The 19,032-nt window shown below is 35.2% G+C and overlaps 1 protein-coding gene across 2 annotated transcripts in view; it reads right to left on the reverse strand.

Moving 5' to 3' along the window:
* The window catches only part of VWDE (von Willebrand factor D and EGF domains), a 69,290-nt gene that overhangs the window by 17,932 nt on the left and 32,326 nt on the right, over nt 1-19,032 (reverse strand). The window contains exons 11-20 of one of the 2 annotated variants that reach the window (XM_070509216.1): nt 17,502-17,710; nt 16,384-17,351; nt 13,729-13,865; nt 11,820-11,975; nt 11,599-11,703; nt 9,713-9,827; nt 7,531-7,781; nt 6,402-6,621; nt 4,877-5,014; nt 2,129-2,269 (exon numbers count right to left, since the gene is read on the reverse strand). In XM_070509216.1, coding sequence (XP_070365317.1) covers nt 2,129-2,269; nt 4,877-5,014; nt 6,402-6,621; nt 7,531-7,781; nt 9,713-9,827; nt 11,599-11,703; nt 11,820-11,975; nt 13,729-13,865; nt 16,384-17,351; nt 17,502-17,710 — 2,440 coding nt within the window. The remainder of the gene's footprint in view (nt 1-2,128; nt 2,270-4,876; nt 5,015-6,401; nt 6,622-7,530; nt 7,782-9,712; nt 9,828-11,598; nt 11,704-11,819; nt 11,976-13,728; nt 13,866-16,383; nt 17,352-17,501; nt 17,711-19,032) is intronic. The other variant, XM_070509225.1, reaches the window with a different exon arrangement.

Raw genomic sequence — 19,032 nt, forward strand, 5'->3', positions numbered from 1 at the left:
TGCTTAAATTGACTAAGAAAGAGGTAGATTAAGTGATAGAACAAATGCCATGAAAGTAATAGAAAAATAATCTAAAATCAACCCCTAAATGGTGCCAGGACAGATGATCTAATGGAAAAAATTTACCAAATAATCAAGGAAAGAATATTTTACAAAACTGTTGCAAAGCACAGAAAGATATAGAAAGTTTTATAAATATTCAGGTAGTATTATCTTATAGATAATATTATTTGTGAAAATACATAAAAATTTTAAACAAAATACTGAGACAGCACATAAAACCTTGACCAGCTTAAACTATTTTGCTTCCTTATAGCAGGCTGTTGGTTAATTAAACTTTGCTCAATAACAGACAGCACTGTGCATGAACCAGGCAGGGACCCATAGCCTCAGGACAATCCTGGAACCAAGAACCTTCAGAAATGTTGCCACCTGAGCCCTTTATGAAGCAAGAAGTCCTTCAATAAGGAAAGTCTGGCTTCCAGAAGTTTGATTACCATATATCAACTGATTTGAGACTAGCAAATAAGCTTCTGCCCCTAACCCCTTAAATTTCACCCTGAACTCTGGACTGGGGAGACAGATTTGAGAGCCTTGCCTTCTGTCTCCTTGCTGGTCAACCTCACAATAAAGCTTTTTCTTTTCTCAAAAGCTGGTGCTATAGTATTGTCTTCTATGCACATTGGGCAGCAAGCCCTAGCTTCGTAACGATACTACCAAATCAAATGCAGCAGTGTAGTTACAGATTACCACATCAGGACAAAACAGACCTGTATCTCTACTAACACAATTACAGTACATAATTACACTAAGATATTAATGAAGAAAATAATATAAAGTAATGTTAAAAAGTAATTTGATACTTCAATCTTTTGTTAAAAACACTCTGAAAAACTCTAAGGAAACATTAACAGAAATTACAGCAAGTAAAAAAATGACACTGAAAAAGCATTTGGTAAAATGTAAAACCCATTCCTGATTTAAAACTAAAGAGGAAATTCTGAGCAAAAAATAAAGGAAAACTCCTTAACTGGATGAAGTGTTTCTAGCAGAAATCTACAATGATGTCATACTCAATGGTGAAACATAGGAAGAATTTCCATTAAAACCATTAAGAATCAAAGTTATTCCATGCGTACGCACTTTCATTGGAGGTCCCAGCCACTACAATGAGAGTCTAAGTGTGAGAGCTGGGACTCTGCAGTTAGATTGCGCAAATTCAAATCTCCCTTCTACAATTTACAAACTCTGTAAATCTGAAGAGATCACTTAATCTATCCAGGCCTCTGTTTACACATCTGTAAAATGGAAATAATAACCTTTCCTGTATATGGCTATTATGAGGATCGAATGAGATAATACATAAAAAATACTTACCTAGTGCTGGCATGTCATAAATATAGACTAAATCTTAGTTACTATTATAATAAAAAAGTAAATAAGAGTAAAAGACAAACTCACTGTTTGCAAAAAATATTATTGTCTACCTATAAAACCAAGAAAGAGAATCAACTACAAAAAAGTAATGTAAATAAGAGTGTCTAGTAAGGCAAGTGGATGCATGAATAACATAAAATCATGATAGTTCTCTTATATTGCAACAATCAACAATATCTTGCCAGATGAACAACTGCAATGATATTTTGTAAAATGAACAGCTAACATTACAGAATGACAGATGACAAAGAAAGCTAATGTGAACTGTGCAAGATCTTTATGAAGACAATCATGGAATGTTACTGAATAAAATGAGAATTATAAAGAGAGCACTAAGAAGAGGGAGAGGCCTTATGAACTAATGAGTTTCTGATTACTTCTAGGGTTTGAGCAGATGTTGGATGACCAGGGATTCAAAGAACGTAAGTTTGAAATGGTCACTTTCAACCATAAACTTCCCTGAAATCACTTTAAATAACATCACTTGCTCCTTATGCAACATGAATCATTTTTATGGAATATAAGCCAGAGGATTTAATAGATTAGTAAGAAAAAGAATAATTTGTAAGCTGCATATACAATCTTGGGTGATCTTTCTAACAATAAAAATACCTGAGGAATAACTATGCTGGTCTTCTGGAAGACAAATGGGAGGTATTATCCTCAGATTTTAACTAAGACCGTTACTTACTAGAGGCATTTCCATTTGTTGGCTTAACATGCCTCTCCTTCTGTGTGGCGTTTTCGCCATCCTCTCCCTTAGTTACACTTTTCTCAGACCTTGTGTGAACCACAGTACGTGTAGTAAATTCATTTAAAAACTGCGTTTCAACTGTAAATGTATACATGAAAAACAGATAGTTAAACCATTATAAAACCAAAGCACTGCGAATAAGAGCATGCAATACAAATGCCACCTGGATTGAACTGTGCAAATTAGAGAACTAGCTTAAATGTTATCTCTTCAGGAAATCTTTTCGTTATGGACTGAGCTGTTTTCCCCAAAATTCATGTGTTGAAACTCTAACTCTAAATGTGACTGTCTTTGGAGATGGGGCTATTAGGAGGTAATTAAGGTTAAATGAGGTCATTTAATTGGGCCCCCATCCAGTAGGACTGGTGGCCTCATAAGAAGAGGAGAAGAACAAGGAGTGTGCATGTGAGGATACTGTGACAGCAGCCATCTGCAAGCCAAAGAGAGAAGCCAGAAACCAACCTTGCTGGCACCTTGACCTTGAACTTCTAGCCTCCAAAACCGTGAGAAAAAAAAATTTCTATTGTCTAAGTCACTCAGTCTGTGGTATTCTGTTAGGGCAGTGCGAGCTGACTGACAGATGTTTCTAAGGTCCCATTCACCCACGCAATCAATTTCGTCCACCTGTGTTCTCCCACAGAACTTTGTCCTTCTTTGTGCCTTTCTGTGTCTCTTCCACTAGTAAGCAACCTCAAGAATAAGAACTGTGCTGTGTCTACTTTTACAGTCATTGGCTCTGGTACCTACTATAAAACTAAGTCAACAATACCAACAACAACAAAAAATTATTTTGTGTTAACAAGCATCTTCTTAAAATACACAAGTGCTTTTGACAGAGTTAAGAAATTTATTGGTCATTCATGTGTAATGGGATTTGATTCAACTTGCTTTCCTCTTAAATTCCACTCCACAAAGGTTTTATTGAGAGAATGGGCTTCTGTTTGGAAAAGACAGCTGTTAGATCACTTTAGTGCATAGAGTGGAAGGTGTGATACTGTTGAGTGTTTGGGACTGGATGTTTAGAGGGAAATGTGGGTAGCTGAACCAGTAGGGAACTCCCCTTACCATCCTGTACTGTGCTCCTCAAGTCTATTAGTTTCAGTGCTAGAGACGCCCAGCCCAATTTGAAGCACAAGGTGATATTACATAATTTATATATATTTGTCTTCAAAATCGGGTCTCATTCGCTTAATGATACCAAAGCAGCATATATAAGACACTGTCTTGTCTTCTATAATTTACTTTTATTTTTTAAGTTTTTAAAATGTTGTTATCCACTAATTTTTTGTCCCGTTTTCCCTAGTTCTAAGTGTTATCCTTGGGCAATTTCATCCATGACTGATGACCCTAAGAATTGTATCTTTAACTTAATCCCCTCTCCTGAGCTCTACTTGGAGAGTCCATAGTCACCTCAGCCTCTATGTATCCAAACTGAATTTATTATCTCTCCCCTCCAAAACTAATGTTTCTTCCTTATATGTCCCTTGTGTCTTAGTCAGCTCAGGCTGCCATAATGAAATGGCATAGATGGGTGGCTTAAACAACAGAAATTTATTTTTTTAACATTCCAGAGGGTGAGAAGTCCAAGATCAGGGTGCAGGCCCACTCAGTTCCTGGTGAGAGCTCTCTTCTTGGCTCGCAGAAAGCCACCTTCTTGTGTCCTGACATAGCAGAGAGACAGTAAACTCTCCAGTGTCTCCTTTTATAAGGACACTAATCCTATGGGATCAGGGTTCCTCCCTTGAGACCTCATTTAACCTTAATTGCTACCTTATTCCAAATACAGCCACACTGGGGGTTTGGGATTCAACATGTGAATTTTAGGGGGACACAATTCAGTCCACAGCAATATAAATGCCTATTCTACACACTCATTCACCTAAACCAATCACTTGAAATTTAATAACTCTTTCCCTCACCTTGCAATCCCAATCACTGACAACTTGCTTCTTTAGTGTCTCTTTCATCCAATGTCTCCTCATCTTAGGTCAGCAGATCTTCATGTCTTTCCCATATGTTTGTAATACTATCTTAACTCTTTTTCTCACCTTCAAACTTACACAGTTCCTTACCTGCAAGTGCTCCATCCTCCATGCTGCTCTCAAAAAGACCCTCTCAAATCCAAACCTTATTATGTTTCTCCTGGTTTCTCAGTGATCTGGCCACTAGCTACCTCTCTAGCTTCAACTCTTGTAGCTGCCCCCCTTACCCTCTATATTCCAAACACACCGAATTATTCAGAGTGCCCAAGTAGTGCTGTGCTGTTACATGCCTCTGTACCTTTGCTCATGCTGTTTACTCTGCCTAAAAGCCTTTCTCTCTCTTGATCAGATGCATCAGATTTAGCTGTAGTGACACCTTTTTAAAAACTTTTCATTATCCCTCCAGGTAGACATGATTCCCTGTGGAGTATTCCTACTCTTCTCTCTAGGCACTTCTATCAAAAAACGCAGAACACCATATTGAACTATGTGATTATATGTCATATGCCCTGCTATTATACTCAATCTGTTAGGTCAAAGGACATATCTTATATATTTCTGCATCTTTTGCATCTAGCTTAGTGCATGACACTTAATGCATATATACTGAATGAATGCATTAGTAAAAGAGAATGGAACTGAGTAATTTGAATTAATTAAATGCAGCAAGAAACATTTCATGGTAGAAAATAGGGACTTTTACCATGGCATATTTTTCCATCACCATAAAATCCTTTTGGACATGAACCACAATGATAGGAACCAAAGGTATTGAGGCATTCCGCTCCTGGAAAGCAAGGCCTGGAGTCACATTCATCAACATCTTCCTGGCAATTTTTGCCTAAACATAATGTAGATTGAGAGTTCAAATTATTTAATTTGAAAAACATTATATGTCCAATCAGGTGCTCATTATTTGATTTCTTTTACTCTTTACATATGTCCTGCTAACTCCAAAAAAGCTGTTGTACATTAACAGGAGAGAAGTGCATTGTTTTAAAAATTTACTATACAATTAAATATAAAGTCATTAATTAGATTCTATTTAACACTAAACAAGACACTTCAAGTACATAAGATTTTCCCTATAAATAAGAAGACTTAAGAAGGCCATTAACATTTTAAGGCAAAAAATTACAATATTACAGATTACAGTAGTAATCTGTACTTTGTTAAAAAACTCAGTGATTTTTAAAAAAGTTATTTGAATGGTTGCCTGCTTAGCTTAAGGACAACTTAATTCAATCCAGTTATTGCATGGGCTGTGAAAATCCATGAAATTTTATAGTGTTCAAGGAAAGTCAGCCTTTCATCAATAAAATTTTTTGAGATGAAGTGTTGCTCTTTGAAATGTTTAACAATTTATTTGAATGAATATATTCACAGTCAGCAATAACAGTAACCTCTATTATAGTAAAATCCATGAAGCAATCAACATTTGAATTCTTTCAAATGTAGTTGGTAGCACATAGTCCCAAATGATAAATTTTTTATTTTAAAATGCTGAAGAAATCTAGAAGACACCTAAATATTCCGCTTAGTTTTATTGTAATGTAATCTAATAAAATCTATTATAGTTGTATCTATAATAGATGCTTTCAAGGATATCAGTTCAATAACCACATATTTACTTAACATTCGTATCTACTTAAATTAAATACTGGTATGAGTTTTTAAAAAGCCTTGAGAGATTAAAGGTTGTCAGTAATGGACTTATTTGGGGTTTCTGGAATCAGACAGTTTAGGACAATTAATGAATATGCTAATATTTCATTTGATTTCAACTCTAACTTTATATCATGATATTTTTAAGTTAATGTATTATCAATAAAACCTCTCTTAAATGGTAATTTTTTTATTTCCTGTGGTAAATTTCTTTATTATTTCATATTATATTTCAATAGCAATACATTTAAATATATCTGTACCTAGCAAATATGGATAAAAATGTTTAGGAACCTACAAAATACAATATAGACATAGAATATTGTCATTAAAATTATAAAAATGGGCAAAATTATAAGAGTATATGTAAGCAATTTACAATAAAAAAGGGATATGGATAGCAAATGTATTTGTGATGACTTTACTAGAATTTTTAAATGTGTACTAAAATTTTCAGGGCCATACATTTCTTTGAGTAATCTGTAGATTCCTTGGAAAGCCAAGGAGCTTTCCTTTCTAATTTGTTAACATACCAATTTCATGAATGAGAAACCAAAACTTACCTTTAAACTCAGGTGGACAATCACAGGAATAACTGTGAAAACCACGAATACATCTGCCAAGGCCACAGGGGTTCGATTGGCACTCAGTGACCTCCACTTCGCAAAGACCACCCTGGAAGCCAGGCAAGCAGACACACAGGTACGCTCCACTTCCCGGAGGAAATCTAATATCAGACACACATGACCCACCATTCAAGCAGTCACAAGACCTCACAGTCACCTGCAAAAGAAACAAACAGTAAATGGAATATTTTGCCAAAAAATTACCTTCAGTTTGTGCCCCAGAGATCCGGGTAGGCGTGTATGTTTATGTGCAAGTAGGAACAGATCACACGTTTTGCAAAAAAAGTATGTATATTTAATGTAAAATAACGTTTCAAAAGATAGTTTAATAAAGCAGTTATGCTGACTCTCAAGAGCATAGCCGAAATATAAATTCTATAAGATGATCAATTTCCATAATTTCTATAATACAAGCAGAATAACTGGAAAAAAGCTCCTTAAAGTGGAAAGCACTTAGTCACCCGACTTATCGCAAAGTGTAGAAAGTCAACAGTCACTTGAATTTTCTGGTTAACATGACACAGTACACAATTTCCCTTCACAACATTATTCTGTGTGAAAATGTGTCCCAAGTTTCAAGTGAATATAGGGCAAATAAAACAGTATTAAGAGCACATGACTGACAGACTCAAAAGAATAGTCAATAAAAAAAGGAAATATAGTCCACAATTAGTTATTTTAAATCTTATATTTATAATCTGAATTTCTAATTTGACACCTCAGATTCCTTCACTTGAAGGAAATGGATATGATTACCAGTCTTAGGTTTATCACAGATCTTTCACAAAGGTAGACATGAATGCACTCTTTATTTTTATCATAGTTGAGTGCAGAAGAAAATGCTCTAGGAATTAGTAATTTAGATCCATGCTCTAGACTTGGGACTCTCTTTAAGGTTTTAAATTCATCCAAAAAAATTTCAAAAGTTTGGGAGTTTAATTTTCCACAAAATGTTTAATAATTTAGTTCTTCTTACAAATTAAGAGCATAAATTGTATTTTAAATTTAAAATAGTTATTAATATTGTTAATTAATTGAGCGGCATTTATGTAATTATAAATATTACCTCAATCACGGCTCTAGATTCAGCATTGCAGTCATCGTTAAGGCGTAGAGTGAATCGCTGGGGAGTTTGTGACTCTGATTTCCACATAAGAAGTCCTGCAGAGGAAACATTTGCTCCTTCAGGACCAGAGTCCAAGGCAAAATGGATGTCAGAGCCTTCTGGATCGAAGGCCACGAACTGGTACACAAGGTTCTCCCCATAAAATGTCTGTAATTTGTCTTGCGGTATTTGAATCACTGGGGGTTGGTTGTCTGTAAGAGAGAAAACATCTACTTTTGTATCTGTGTAGAAAAGGAAAAGGAAAAGTGTGATATAGAGAGCCCTCACTGAGAAAACGTTCTGATAAAATTTCAACTCTGCAAAAATTTCTATTACCTGCCTTCACTTTTTTTAAACATTCTGAATAAATTCAATTCCTTTCTGAGAAAACGTAAAAGTAACTGAAGATAAGGTGCAAGACTTCAAGCTTTGCTGTGAAAGTGTAAAATCACTTCGAATACAGCATAAAATACAACATTTGCTTGGTCCAGATTGCATGCAACTCCTCTCCTGTCTGAAGTTACTCCTCAGTGCTTGCTCTTTAACTCTTTCTTCCTTACCCTCTATCCTTTTCAGCGTCACTTTCTCCCTCTACACCTCCTTTGCTCGATTTCTCCCTTAGTACCCATGACAGAATTGTTCATTTGATTCCCCTGAATTTTTCTTGCTGTACCTGCCACCCCAGTTATAATAATCGGGAGCCATTTAGTCACACCAATCCTCTGCTCCTCAGAGGTCCTTCTGGCGGCCAAGCTCACCCATTGGAATGGTGGTTAGTTCAGAAGACAGAAAGAGTTCCCTTTATATTCATGAAATGATTTAAAACACCTTTCCATAACGTCATATTAGAAAATACCCCTCTTCCTTGCCAACTGGGTTAACAGCTAGAAAGAATAGTCTTTTTCATTGCACTGGGCACAAACACTCTGCATCGACAAAGCACTGATGCCAAGAGACTGAGTTCTGGCTCCCCTTCTGCCCCTGCATATCCTTATAATTTACCAATTTTAATTTCCTCACCCCTCAATATGAGGGGCTTGGAACAGATGATATCTCAAGACCCCTCATATCTCTGAACATTGTCTATCTATGACGAATCAGTCATAGCAAAGCCATTAAAAACATAGACACCAATTCAGAGATTATATTGTGTTTCCCTTGTCTCTTGCACTAAATTCTCCCCCAGATTTCCATTGTCTTCTCACAATATCCCATGAGTCTTGTACCCAAGCAATGAGTCATCTGACTCATGGTCTAACACAGTAATGAAATTTGCACATATAATAACATATATAGTGATATTACAAAGCACTGTATAAATATAAGGTTTTCTCACTCTGTAGATAAAATTACATGGGGCCAGGGAGTAATGATATCTTGTTGTATCTTAAGATGCCTGGTCTTTTGCCTGAGGAAAGAGAATGTGCAGGACACCTAGGTGGAATCATACATAGCTGTATTTAAGGAAGCAAAGAAATTATATGGTATATGACTATAATTTGGGGTATTTTTTGGGTGGAACAAACTATCTGTACCTAATATTATACTCATAGAGTCACAAAATGGTAGGGCTGGAAAGCATTTTATAGATTATCAAGTCCAGAACATCTTATTTAACAGGTGATGAATACAGGCATAAATGCATGTTAGAAAAATCATCTCCTTTTAACTTAAATGTTAAATGCCTTGTCACAAAACTGAAAATAGCTAATACTAAAAACAGGATTTAGACTTTTGGTCTCAAAGTCATGTTCACTTTCCACTGAACCCACCGACCTAGACTGATGGATGTTTTTGCATTTACGTAATATTTGAGAGGCCATTTTGCTGGTAGCTCCGTGACTTGCACAAATTGTGTGTGGCTGAATTAACCATTTCCATTTCTTCCATTAATAATTCACTTTTGCTTTCCTAACCAAATATTAAAATAAAAATCCCATACTCTAGCATAGTATAATCATAGAGATTATATAAAATAAAAACATTTCATCTTATATTTCCTTCAAGCAAAGTAAATTATGCAGTTAGAAAAGATGCTAAATTAAATACAGGGTTCATGTTAAACATATGGTAACTTGTGGTTTTAAAATCAATTAAAAATATCTTATAGAGGAAATATTTGAATTAATAAATAATAACTTACTTTCTAAAATCGACCAAGTAAATTTTGAAATTTTAGGTCTACAAATCAAACAAGTTCTGGCAGGATTTTTATCACCTTCAATGTAGCAGAGTCCATCGATAATGCAAACATTTTCCTAATGGAAATTTTTAAAAGAGGAAAATACCAATCAGGATACAGCTATAGATAGTATTTGGCGGGGGGGGGGGGGAACTACATAGAAGGATAGCGCATACATGTTGATGATTCCAATGAAAACATATTATGTCCGTTTTGATTAGGAAATATTTTTTATATCTCCTAATCATAAAAGCATGTTAGAAAACAAGTCATTTCCTTTATATGTAAATGACAATGGAACTGATCAATATAGAGGAAAATGCATATAACTGTACCTCTGTGCAATTATAACCTATACCTTATAAGTAACACAGAATAGAACTTCTCTTTTTGTCTTTTTTACTGCTAAACTCATGCTGGAAGTGCTTTATTTATAAAGAAATGAAACAGACTTTTTCCCTCTGCACATCTTATAGACTCACATTAGTTTATGGTTATCCTCTCTCCCTTAGGAGCCCACTATGTCCTATCAACATAGCAAAACTAGACCAGATCCATGACATAATTATCCACACTTGATAATGTATGTCATTACACAAAATAGTGGAAAGAATGCACAGAAATAATATTAAATGTAGCAATCATTTTTAACCTGGAAAGAAGATCAAAGATATAAAAACTTTGCTCATTTTACAAAATCTCCTTTGACATCACTTGGGCTATTGTACAAAAATAAGAACAAAATAGCCCCAAGAGGATAAAATAACCATGAATAACAACATTTTTAAAGTACTTATTGTAGAACATGTGGAAGCGAACATTTGAGGGAAAATAAAAGTCAAACAACTCAAAAACAGAAACTTTTTTTTTTAAAGATTGGCACATGAGGTAACATCTGTTGCCAATCTTCTTTTTTTAAAATTTTTTTCTTCTTCTCCCCAAAGCCCCCCAGTACATAGTTGTATATTCTAGTTGTGAGTGCCTCTGGTTGTGCTATGTGGGACACCACCTCAGCATGGCCTGATGAGCAGGGCCATGTCCACGCCCAGGATCCAAACCGGGGAAAAAGGACCGTCAAAGTCGAGAGCGCGAACTTAACCACTCGGCCATGGCGCAAACCCCAGAGACTACTTATTGAAATGATTTGATTGCTAATCTTGAGGAAAAAAGGATTTAAAAGTTTAAAATAATAAGATTTATCATTTTCATATACATAAATATTATTTGATATGCTCCTGCATTTTGAAGAGTGTGATATTAGATCCATGGTACCTGTTAAATCAGCAACAGACATGTGAGAGAGCTGTGGATAAATCCCGTAGACTGGATATAGATTAAGAGGGTGTTGCTGTGAGGATTCAGTTCAAACTGTGTTGTTCTGTAATCCCTCAAGTGGTGCAAGTATGCATGGTTCAGTGAATTTAGTTGCCACAGAAAACTCCCTGTAAAAGTGTTAGCCTTACACATTTCACAAACTCTACCCAAATGCATGTTACTTGCTGCAAAGATCAGGTAATCATGAAGAGATGTCTTATTGGAAAATCATTATTACTACTTAAACCACAAAGTATGTAGAGGAAAAATTCAATCTGAATCTCCTTTTCTGATTTTTTTAGGAATAAACACCATGCCACTTCAAAATGTTAAAGGTAGAAATCTCTCCTTTGCCATTTCAACAAGAGTTACAGGCAGAGTAACAATTTCAATTAACCTGTATAAACTGGAGGAAGGCTTTTCTTTATTAGCATTTCTAATATGAAGGCAAAAGAACTACATTAATATACCAACTCCATGAGAAATGAAAATACCTATGGTGTAAGTGTGAAACTAAGTGAAAAGATACCTACCTTTATAGTGCATGAGTCCTTTTCATAGAGACCACAAACTTGACAAGCCCCATCATAGATGATCATTATTTTGGGATTACTGAACCTATAACCATCATTAGATACCTGTAAGATGTAGTTCTATAATAAGATAATTTAAGTGTAGCTTCATAAATTCATTATGAAATTTTAATATATATATTTACTTTGTTTATATGAACGAGGATATCTTTTCTTTTTACCTTTAATTGCCACTTCACAATTGGTTTCTCACCCATCAGGTCCATAGTACCAGACTGCTGAACATCAGCGGGCAGCTGACAATCAACAGTTCTGCTATTTTGAAAAACAGTATGTGCGTAGACAGCTTCTCCAAGGACCCATTTACTGCTTTTATACTGAAGGCAGAATGAGAAAGCAATCAACCTCTGTTAATTTATAAAAATATCTTGCTAGTGAATTACACATAATCAAAATATGAGTTTGAAAATAAATGCCTGTTATAATGGAATATATAATGAAGAAACAAAAGTGATATCGATAGCGAGTTTTATTCAGAATACTGAAAAATGTGTACACCTTCAGTGTAAACCACTTCTAATGACTCACGCATTTCTTGCAGGTTCAAATCAAAAAAGTTATCAATTTTGGCCATAGACAATGGATTGCTACATAATGACTTTTGTACAAGAGGAGGCACATTTGACTATGGAGTTGACACATAATGGACTGATTTTCTGCCCAGAAACTTCCTTATTTCTCCTGAAAACCTCTCACCTTCTACTTGAAACTGCCCTTTCTTCCCTCCAACAACGTGGTTCCCATAGGTTTTCTCATCTTATATGACCCACCTCCCTGACTTCACGTGTACGGTCAGGAGTTAAGCTGAACCAATGCTTAGACTACTCGGATATTTTAACTTTGTGTGGAGGAGATGCTGGGCCGGTCTGCCTCTCGTGGCTTGAGCTGTAAGATACAAAGCTATAGAGCTGTCGGTGGCCATGTTCTTCACTATGTAGAGAAAGATTTCACCCTTTCTAGTGAAAGCGAAAAATGAAGCCACAAACACACAAAAGCAAAACTGAGACAGACAGATATACCCGCACAATACAGATACACACAGGCTGAGTCTTCATGGGGGTTCAAATCCCAAGTTCAAGTTTTTTCCTGAGAATTCAGGCACATTCGTATCCTTGAGTCTGTGAAAAACGTACAATCCTCACAATAAATATCTTTTTTGCTCGAGCTAGTTCAAATGAATTTATGTAACTCAAAATTAAAGTAAATAACAAAAATCAATGAGAGTGTGGAGGAAATTCAAAACGGAATAAAAATATCAAAAAATAAGCCCAGCTGTATTACAAATGGAATATATGAACACTCTGAAGAGGGTAGGAAAGAAAACAGCTACTCTAAGTTTGGTTTTGGCTAGTGAACACATTCGCTTCTTTCTATAGTTCTGTATAGCGTGCTGGAGAATTCCAGAGTGTACTTTTTATTTATCAGATGTTTGGAGGAAAGAGGTTGTATGAGAATAAATATCACAGCAAAAAATATATCTGAAAGTGAGTACAAAATGTACTTTCCAAGAGAATATAAACCCATAAAATTCTCTCTTGGCCAATCACTTAATTGTAGCATGAAGTCATATGATTTATTCTGCCAAGAACAATATAATATGTACTCTCTTGAGTAATATTGAAGTGAATAAAATTATACATATATTACATTTCCAATTTTGTATCTTATTATTTCATTGGGATTAAAATATTTCATGGCTCATTTAGAAAGGCTCTACTCATAAAATCTCGAAATAAGCATATATCAAGTATAAGTACTTGACAAAAACACGTACAAAAGCTATTTCCTCTTGTACATTCTCAATCTTGGAATCACATTTGGCTTCATCAATTTAGAGAAAAAGTAAGAAGAATGTTAAAATATGATTTATGGTTTTACGTGTTCAGCTTACCCATGTAAATATTTTCTAAATATTAAGTTTCAGTAACTTAATCATTCTCCTGTTCAGCTCTCTGTGGATATGACATCTTTGGAAATACGTTGCTAATTGCAAAAACAAGTTATTCCAAGATAAAATTAATCTGAATAACCTATAAACTTAATTGTTTTTCAAGTCTATAATGAACATACCTGCAGTTTAGTAACTTCACACTTAAACGAAGGTGATTCTTTGAAGCCTTGACCGAAAACTCTCACCATCATACAGTTGTATTTTCGAACATTACAGAATCCAGCATTCTCAAGTTCTATAATTTCAGGAGCTTTGTCTTTGGAAAAAGTGATAACAAAATAGGACATATATTCTTCAGTTACAGAAAAAAACTAATTATTTTCAAGGCCCAAATTAAAAATAAGTGAAGTAGTATTTCAAAGACTGCCCCAAATATTATTTAGTAAATTAATTAAACCATTAAATGTTAAGAGTAATCCGGTATTTAAAAATGTATCCACCATCAAACCAACAAAAATTGTATTTGAAGTACTACTGTACCTAAATATACAAGTTTAATTAATTAATTAATGTTATAATAATATTTGATATCAATTAAGGTCATGTATTAAGAAATTACTATTATAATGGCCTGTGTTTTCATTTTGCCATTTTGGTTTGTGCCATGTAGATGGGTTAAAGAAAAAATATTTTTGTAATAAAATAGTGCAGTTAACAATATAATGTATTAAAATTTTTTAAATCCTTAGTTTAAGCTTTAGAAAGGAGTTAGCAAAATTTAAGTATGCTGCCATTGTAGTATTGTTGATGTTTTAATGTATTATTGCTGTCCTGTAAGCTACCATAATCTTAAGTGTACTTCTCAGTCACAGAAAGAAAAATTTCATCTAGCAGTCAGAGTTAACTGACCCTCATATGGTAACATTGCTGTTCTTAGTAAGATCATACATTACCCGTCTACAGCCATATCACCCTGAACGTGCCTGATCTCGTCAGATCATATACTACCTATATAAGCAAGATCTGGTTGTCAAAATAGATAAATACAATATGTAAAAGTAATTGAGTCCTTTGTCTAAGTATTGGCAAAATCTAAGTGAATATAACTTTACTGACAATAGGATACAAAATCATAAGTTATGTGTACTCAGAACCTAAAAATATTTACGAAAATTTTAAAAAACATGTATTAGTTTCCCTTTCATATATTCAACAAATATTTACTAAGCAACTTCTATTTATTTGATGTTGTTAAAAGTGTATCGAGCCACCCCTGATGACCTAGTGGTTAAAGTTTGGCACACTCTGCTTTGGCGGCCTGGGTTCAGTTCCCAGGCATGGAACCACACCATTTGTCTATCAGTAGCCATGCTGTGGTGGCAGCTCACATAGAAGAACTAGAAGGACGTATGACTAGAATATACAACTATGTACTGGGGCTTTGGGGAGGGAAAAAAAAAAGGAGGAAGATTGGCAACAGATGTTAGCTCAGGATGAATCTTTCCTAGCAAAAAAAAAACCAAAACAAAACATGTATCGCATACGTGTTTTCAAGACTATGGAGAAAAAGTATATTAACTACATTAAGGGAGACAAAGACTATGAGATAGTGTGATAAAAAGTACTTTATTTTAAACGACCATGGAAGGATTCTTTGATAATATGATATTTGAACAGAGAGAAGGAATTCAGTCATGAAGACGTGGTAGAAGAATGCTCCAGTGAGAGACAGCTGTAAGTGCAAAGGTCCTGAGGTAGGAGCAGGCTTGGCCTCTTAGAGGAACAGCAAAGCAATCACTTGAGAACACTGGAGGGAGCTATGGAGGGAACGGTAGATAAATTTGGTGAGAGAGGAGACTCAGATTTTGTAGGGTCTTCTAGGCCATGGTAGGGACTGTGGCTTTTACTCGGAAGGAGATGGAGAGTCATTAGAGGTATTTAAGTAGAGGAGTAATATGATCTGATTTACATTTAAAAGGGATCGCTGTAGCTGCTGCATGGAGAATAAACTTTGAGAGAATCTATAATAATCCAGGTGAGAGAGAATGGTGGCCTTGATCAAGGCTGTAGCAGGAAAAGAGATGAAATTCTTTGAAGCTAGAGTTGAAGCTGCTGCTAATAGATTAAATGACACATGAGAGAAAAAGAAAAGTCAAAATGACTATGGGTTTTTAACATGAACAGTTAGAGGAATAAAGTTTGCATTTACTGAAATGGAAAAGTCTGCAGATGGAAGGAGGCAGGATGGTGGCGGTAGGAGGAAAATCAGGAGTTACTGGTTTAGTGGTTAATGGAATCAAAATGGCTTTTTAAAATTTCTTTCTCTAATGTATTGAGACAAAATAGTTTGTACCATATAGATGGGTTAGAAAACAATTAGCAAATTTATATAATTAGCAAAATATTATAAACACAGTGCTTATAAAATACTAAATTTAAGTCCTAGAAAAGCAATTATTCTCTACTAGTAGACGGACCAGCTGTGTGCAAAGGCCCTGAGGTCAAGAGAACTCAGCATTTTCAAGGAACAGCACAGAGACCAAAGTGGGTGGAGTGCAATGAGTGACGGCGACAGTAGTAGGAGATGAGTTTCCAGAGATAGCGTGTGTCTGATGACATTGTGCCATATAGGCCATTATAAGCACTTCAGCTTTTACTCTGAATAGGATATGACACTTCTGGAAATTATTGAGGTATTAATTAATATAATTTGAGGGTTTTTTTCCTACATAATCTGAATAAACCCTGTTAAGATAGTGAAGGTAAAAAAGAACAAAGATGTTTTCATGATCAAATAACATACACAATACCAAAGCTGGAGAGTATTTACTTACCGTGCGAATCACTGCAATCGTAGGAACTAAAGCCCGGGGAACATGCGCACCCCCATTCCATACACTGCCCGTTGCCACTGCATAAATTGGGGCATTTTAATACCAAGAGAATGTCTTCCATCGACCTGCCGTATTCTTCTGTGTTCAATCTCCCCTCTTCCAAAATCCTCTTTTCACATTCATTTTCTAACAGGGCTACACCTGCTTCTGCCCAGCTAAGATCGTCTTTTAGCAGAACATCCTTAACACACATATCTATAACACTGTCTAGTCTCTTGCCAAGAAAGGCAAGGCAGCGCCTTCCTACACTGGAGTTGGCTAGCTTCTGCTGACACAGTTCCAAGGTGCTGTACTCGGTGAGGCCAGAGGGGGTGGGCCACGTGGGGACAAACTCTTGGTGGACATCCTCAGCATGGTCCTCAGGGAAGAAATAAGCAAACTCTTCTAGGTCACTTTGGCTGAGACTTTGGAAAGCAAAAAATGGAGGAAACTCATACAAGCTTTGCCGTTTCCATCTGCGCTGTCGATCCCACTTCATTTCTTGGTTGTGACCCCCCTGGTCCCATGTGCGTCTCCCATTGTCCACAGTTTTTGGTGCACCTCGTTTTTCACTCCCAAGATGTTTTTGTAAATTTACATCCAGTTTTGTTAGGTTCACATGCTTTTTGTCTTGAGGAAAGTAACTCAAATTATTTTCTTCTCGAAGTGTATGCTTGTTTATCTCTCTGGCAAGAGCTTCTGAATTAATATATTCAGAGGTGACATCTAGTTCTGGTATCAAGGAAGAGAATTTGATGTGTGGGAGGTCTTTGCAATGTGAAATAATTTCTGATTGAGAACCACTATCCAGATGATTAGAAGATGGATACAATGAAGGTGTGTCCAATGAGCAGCGACAATAGGATAGTTTTCCAGGTGAGGGCAGAGAAATTGGCATGGTGTCAAACATGCTTTTTCCTGGTAAAATCCTTCCAGATGGAAACCAAAAAAAGAATAGTAATTTGGACAAGAACATTTTTCTCCCAGGAATGTGTTGCAAAAAAAGAAGAGTGTTGAGTTACACAAATTTAAATTTAATATTAATATAATCACAAATGAAAAATAATTTACTTTCTTACCTCCATTCATTAATAAAAGCAACACAATTATTAAAAGTTTGATCAATTTTGATCCCATTTTTATCATGGAAATCATTTTCTGGGTTCTCATCAAAAGTGCCACAAAGTCCCAAAGTATTTCCATAATCTAAGCTAGGGGCTCTGATTGTTAAACTCATGCCCCATTCACCAAGATCAGCACGGATGAACGCTCCAGAAGAAAACCAGATCTAAAATACAGAAATAAAAGTTATCATTTAAATGATATTTAATACGGATTAAGAAAAAAAACTATAATTTAAGAAATAAAAACCAAACTCATTTATTCCTTCAATATAAAAAGAGAATAAAATACCAATTTTCTTTAGACTACAACTTTCCTTTTAATGCTATATGTCAAAATAATGGGTTTTTGCATTTTGCTGACTTGAAATTTGATCTTCATATTGATTCTCTTATTGAGATATATTGTCCAAACTCCTTTCTTTAAATAATTTAAACCAAAGTGCAATATTTTATACAACTAAAACAGCTATAAATGTTGAGGATAATGTGTACCAAGTAATGTCTCTGATAATAATTTAACATAGAACTAGACTGCTGAGTAATTAATTTACACAGATAAATACAATTCCCGAGGAGTACATATTCCTTGGCTCATCAGCATTCTCTTGCTGCTGGTAGGCAAACAGAATCAGAAGGCAAATTATAACCAGAACATTGCTTGGGGAGCTGGGAATGAGAGCAAGGGGAGTTTGTTGAATTATCTTAATAGTCTGTGTTGTCTAATTATGATCCTCCCCACAGGAGTATCACCTCTCCCAGACGAGGGTCTTGGACGCATGGGTTGAGAAACACTCTTCCAAAACTCACTGAAGATACACCACCTGTATTTCTTCCTCTGTCTCTCCTTCGCTTTTAATTTTTCAAATTTAAAAATTGCACTTCTTTTTAAAAATGTAAGTGTTCATTACAGAAAGTTATTTTAAAAGCAAACAAATCTTACATTACTACTCAATCTGAGGTAGCTAATGTTAAGATCTTGGTGCAAATTCTTCGAAAACCTCTCCTATGTTACAATAATATCCTTGCCTGTCAATAAATACACTTCTACTCCAAAATTTTCATGATTACAAAGTGTTCTATTATATGACATCGCTCTATTTAGGGTTTTGGTTAAACTCTTTTAGTCATCACTGATTTACTGTAACTCTTCCCTCTTATAAGGAGAGATGCAATGAACATCATTGGGATTACACACATCCTTAATTATTTAATATGATAAATTTTCAAAAGAAAATTACTATTTCTTGACAAATAACATGCATGGATTCAATTTATAAATATATAAATAATATATGTGTCTTCTGGAAAGATTGTAACTATTTTTACTCTTGCCAATATTGTATGAGAGATGTTTGATCTGCATTTCTTTGATTACTAATGAGGCTGAGGTTTTCAGATTTTTGTTGTTATTTGTACTTTTCAACATATTTGTCAGTTTCATTTCTTTTGTGAATTGCCTGTTTATATTATTGGCTCCTTTTAATTG

This window comes from Equus asinus, chromosome 1 (assembly GCF_041296235.1).
Source record: "Equus asinus isolate D_3611 breed Donkey chromosome 1, EquAss-T2T_v2, whole genome shotgun sequence".
Lineage (NCBI taxonomy): Eukaryota > Metazoa > Chordata > Mammalia > Perissodactyla > Equidae > Equus > Equus asinus.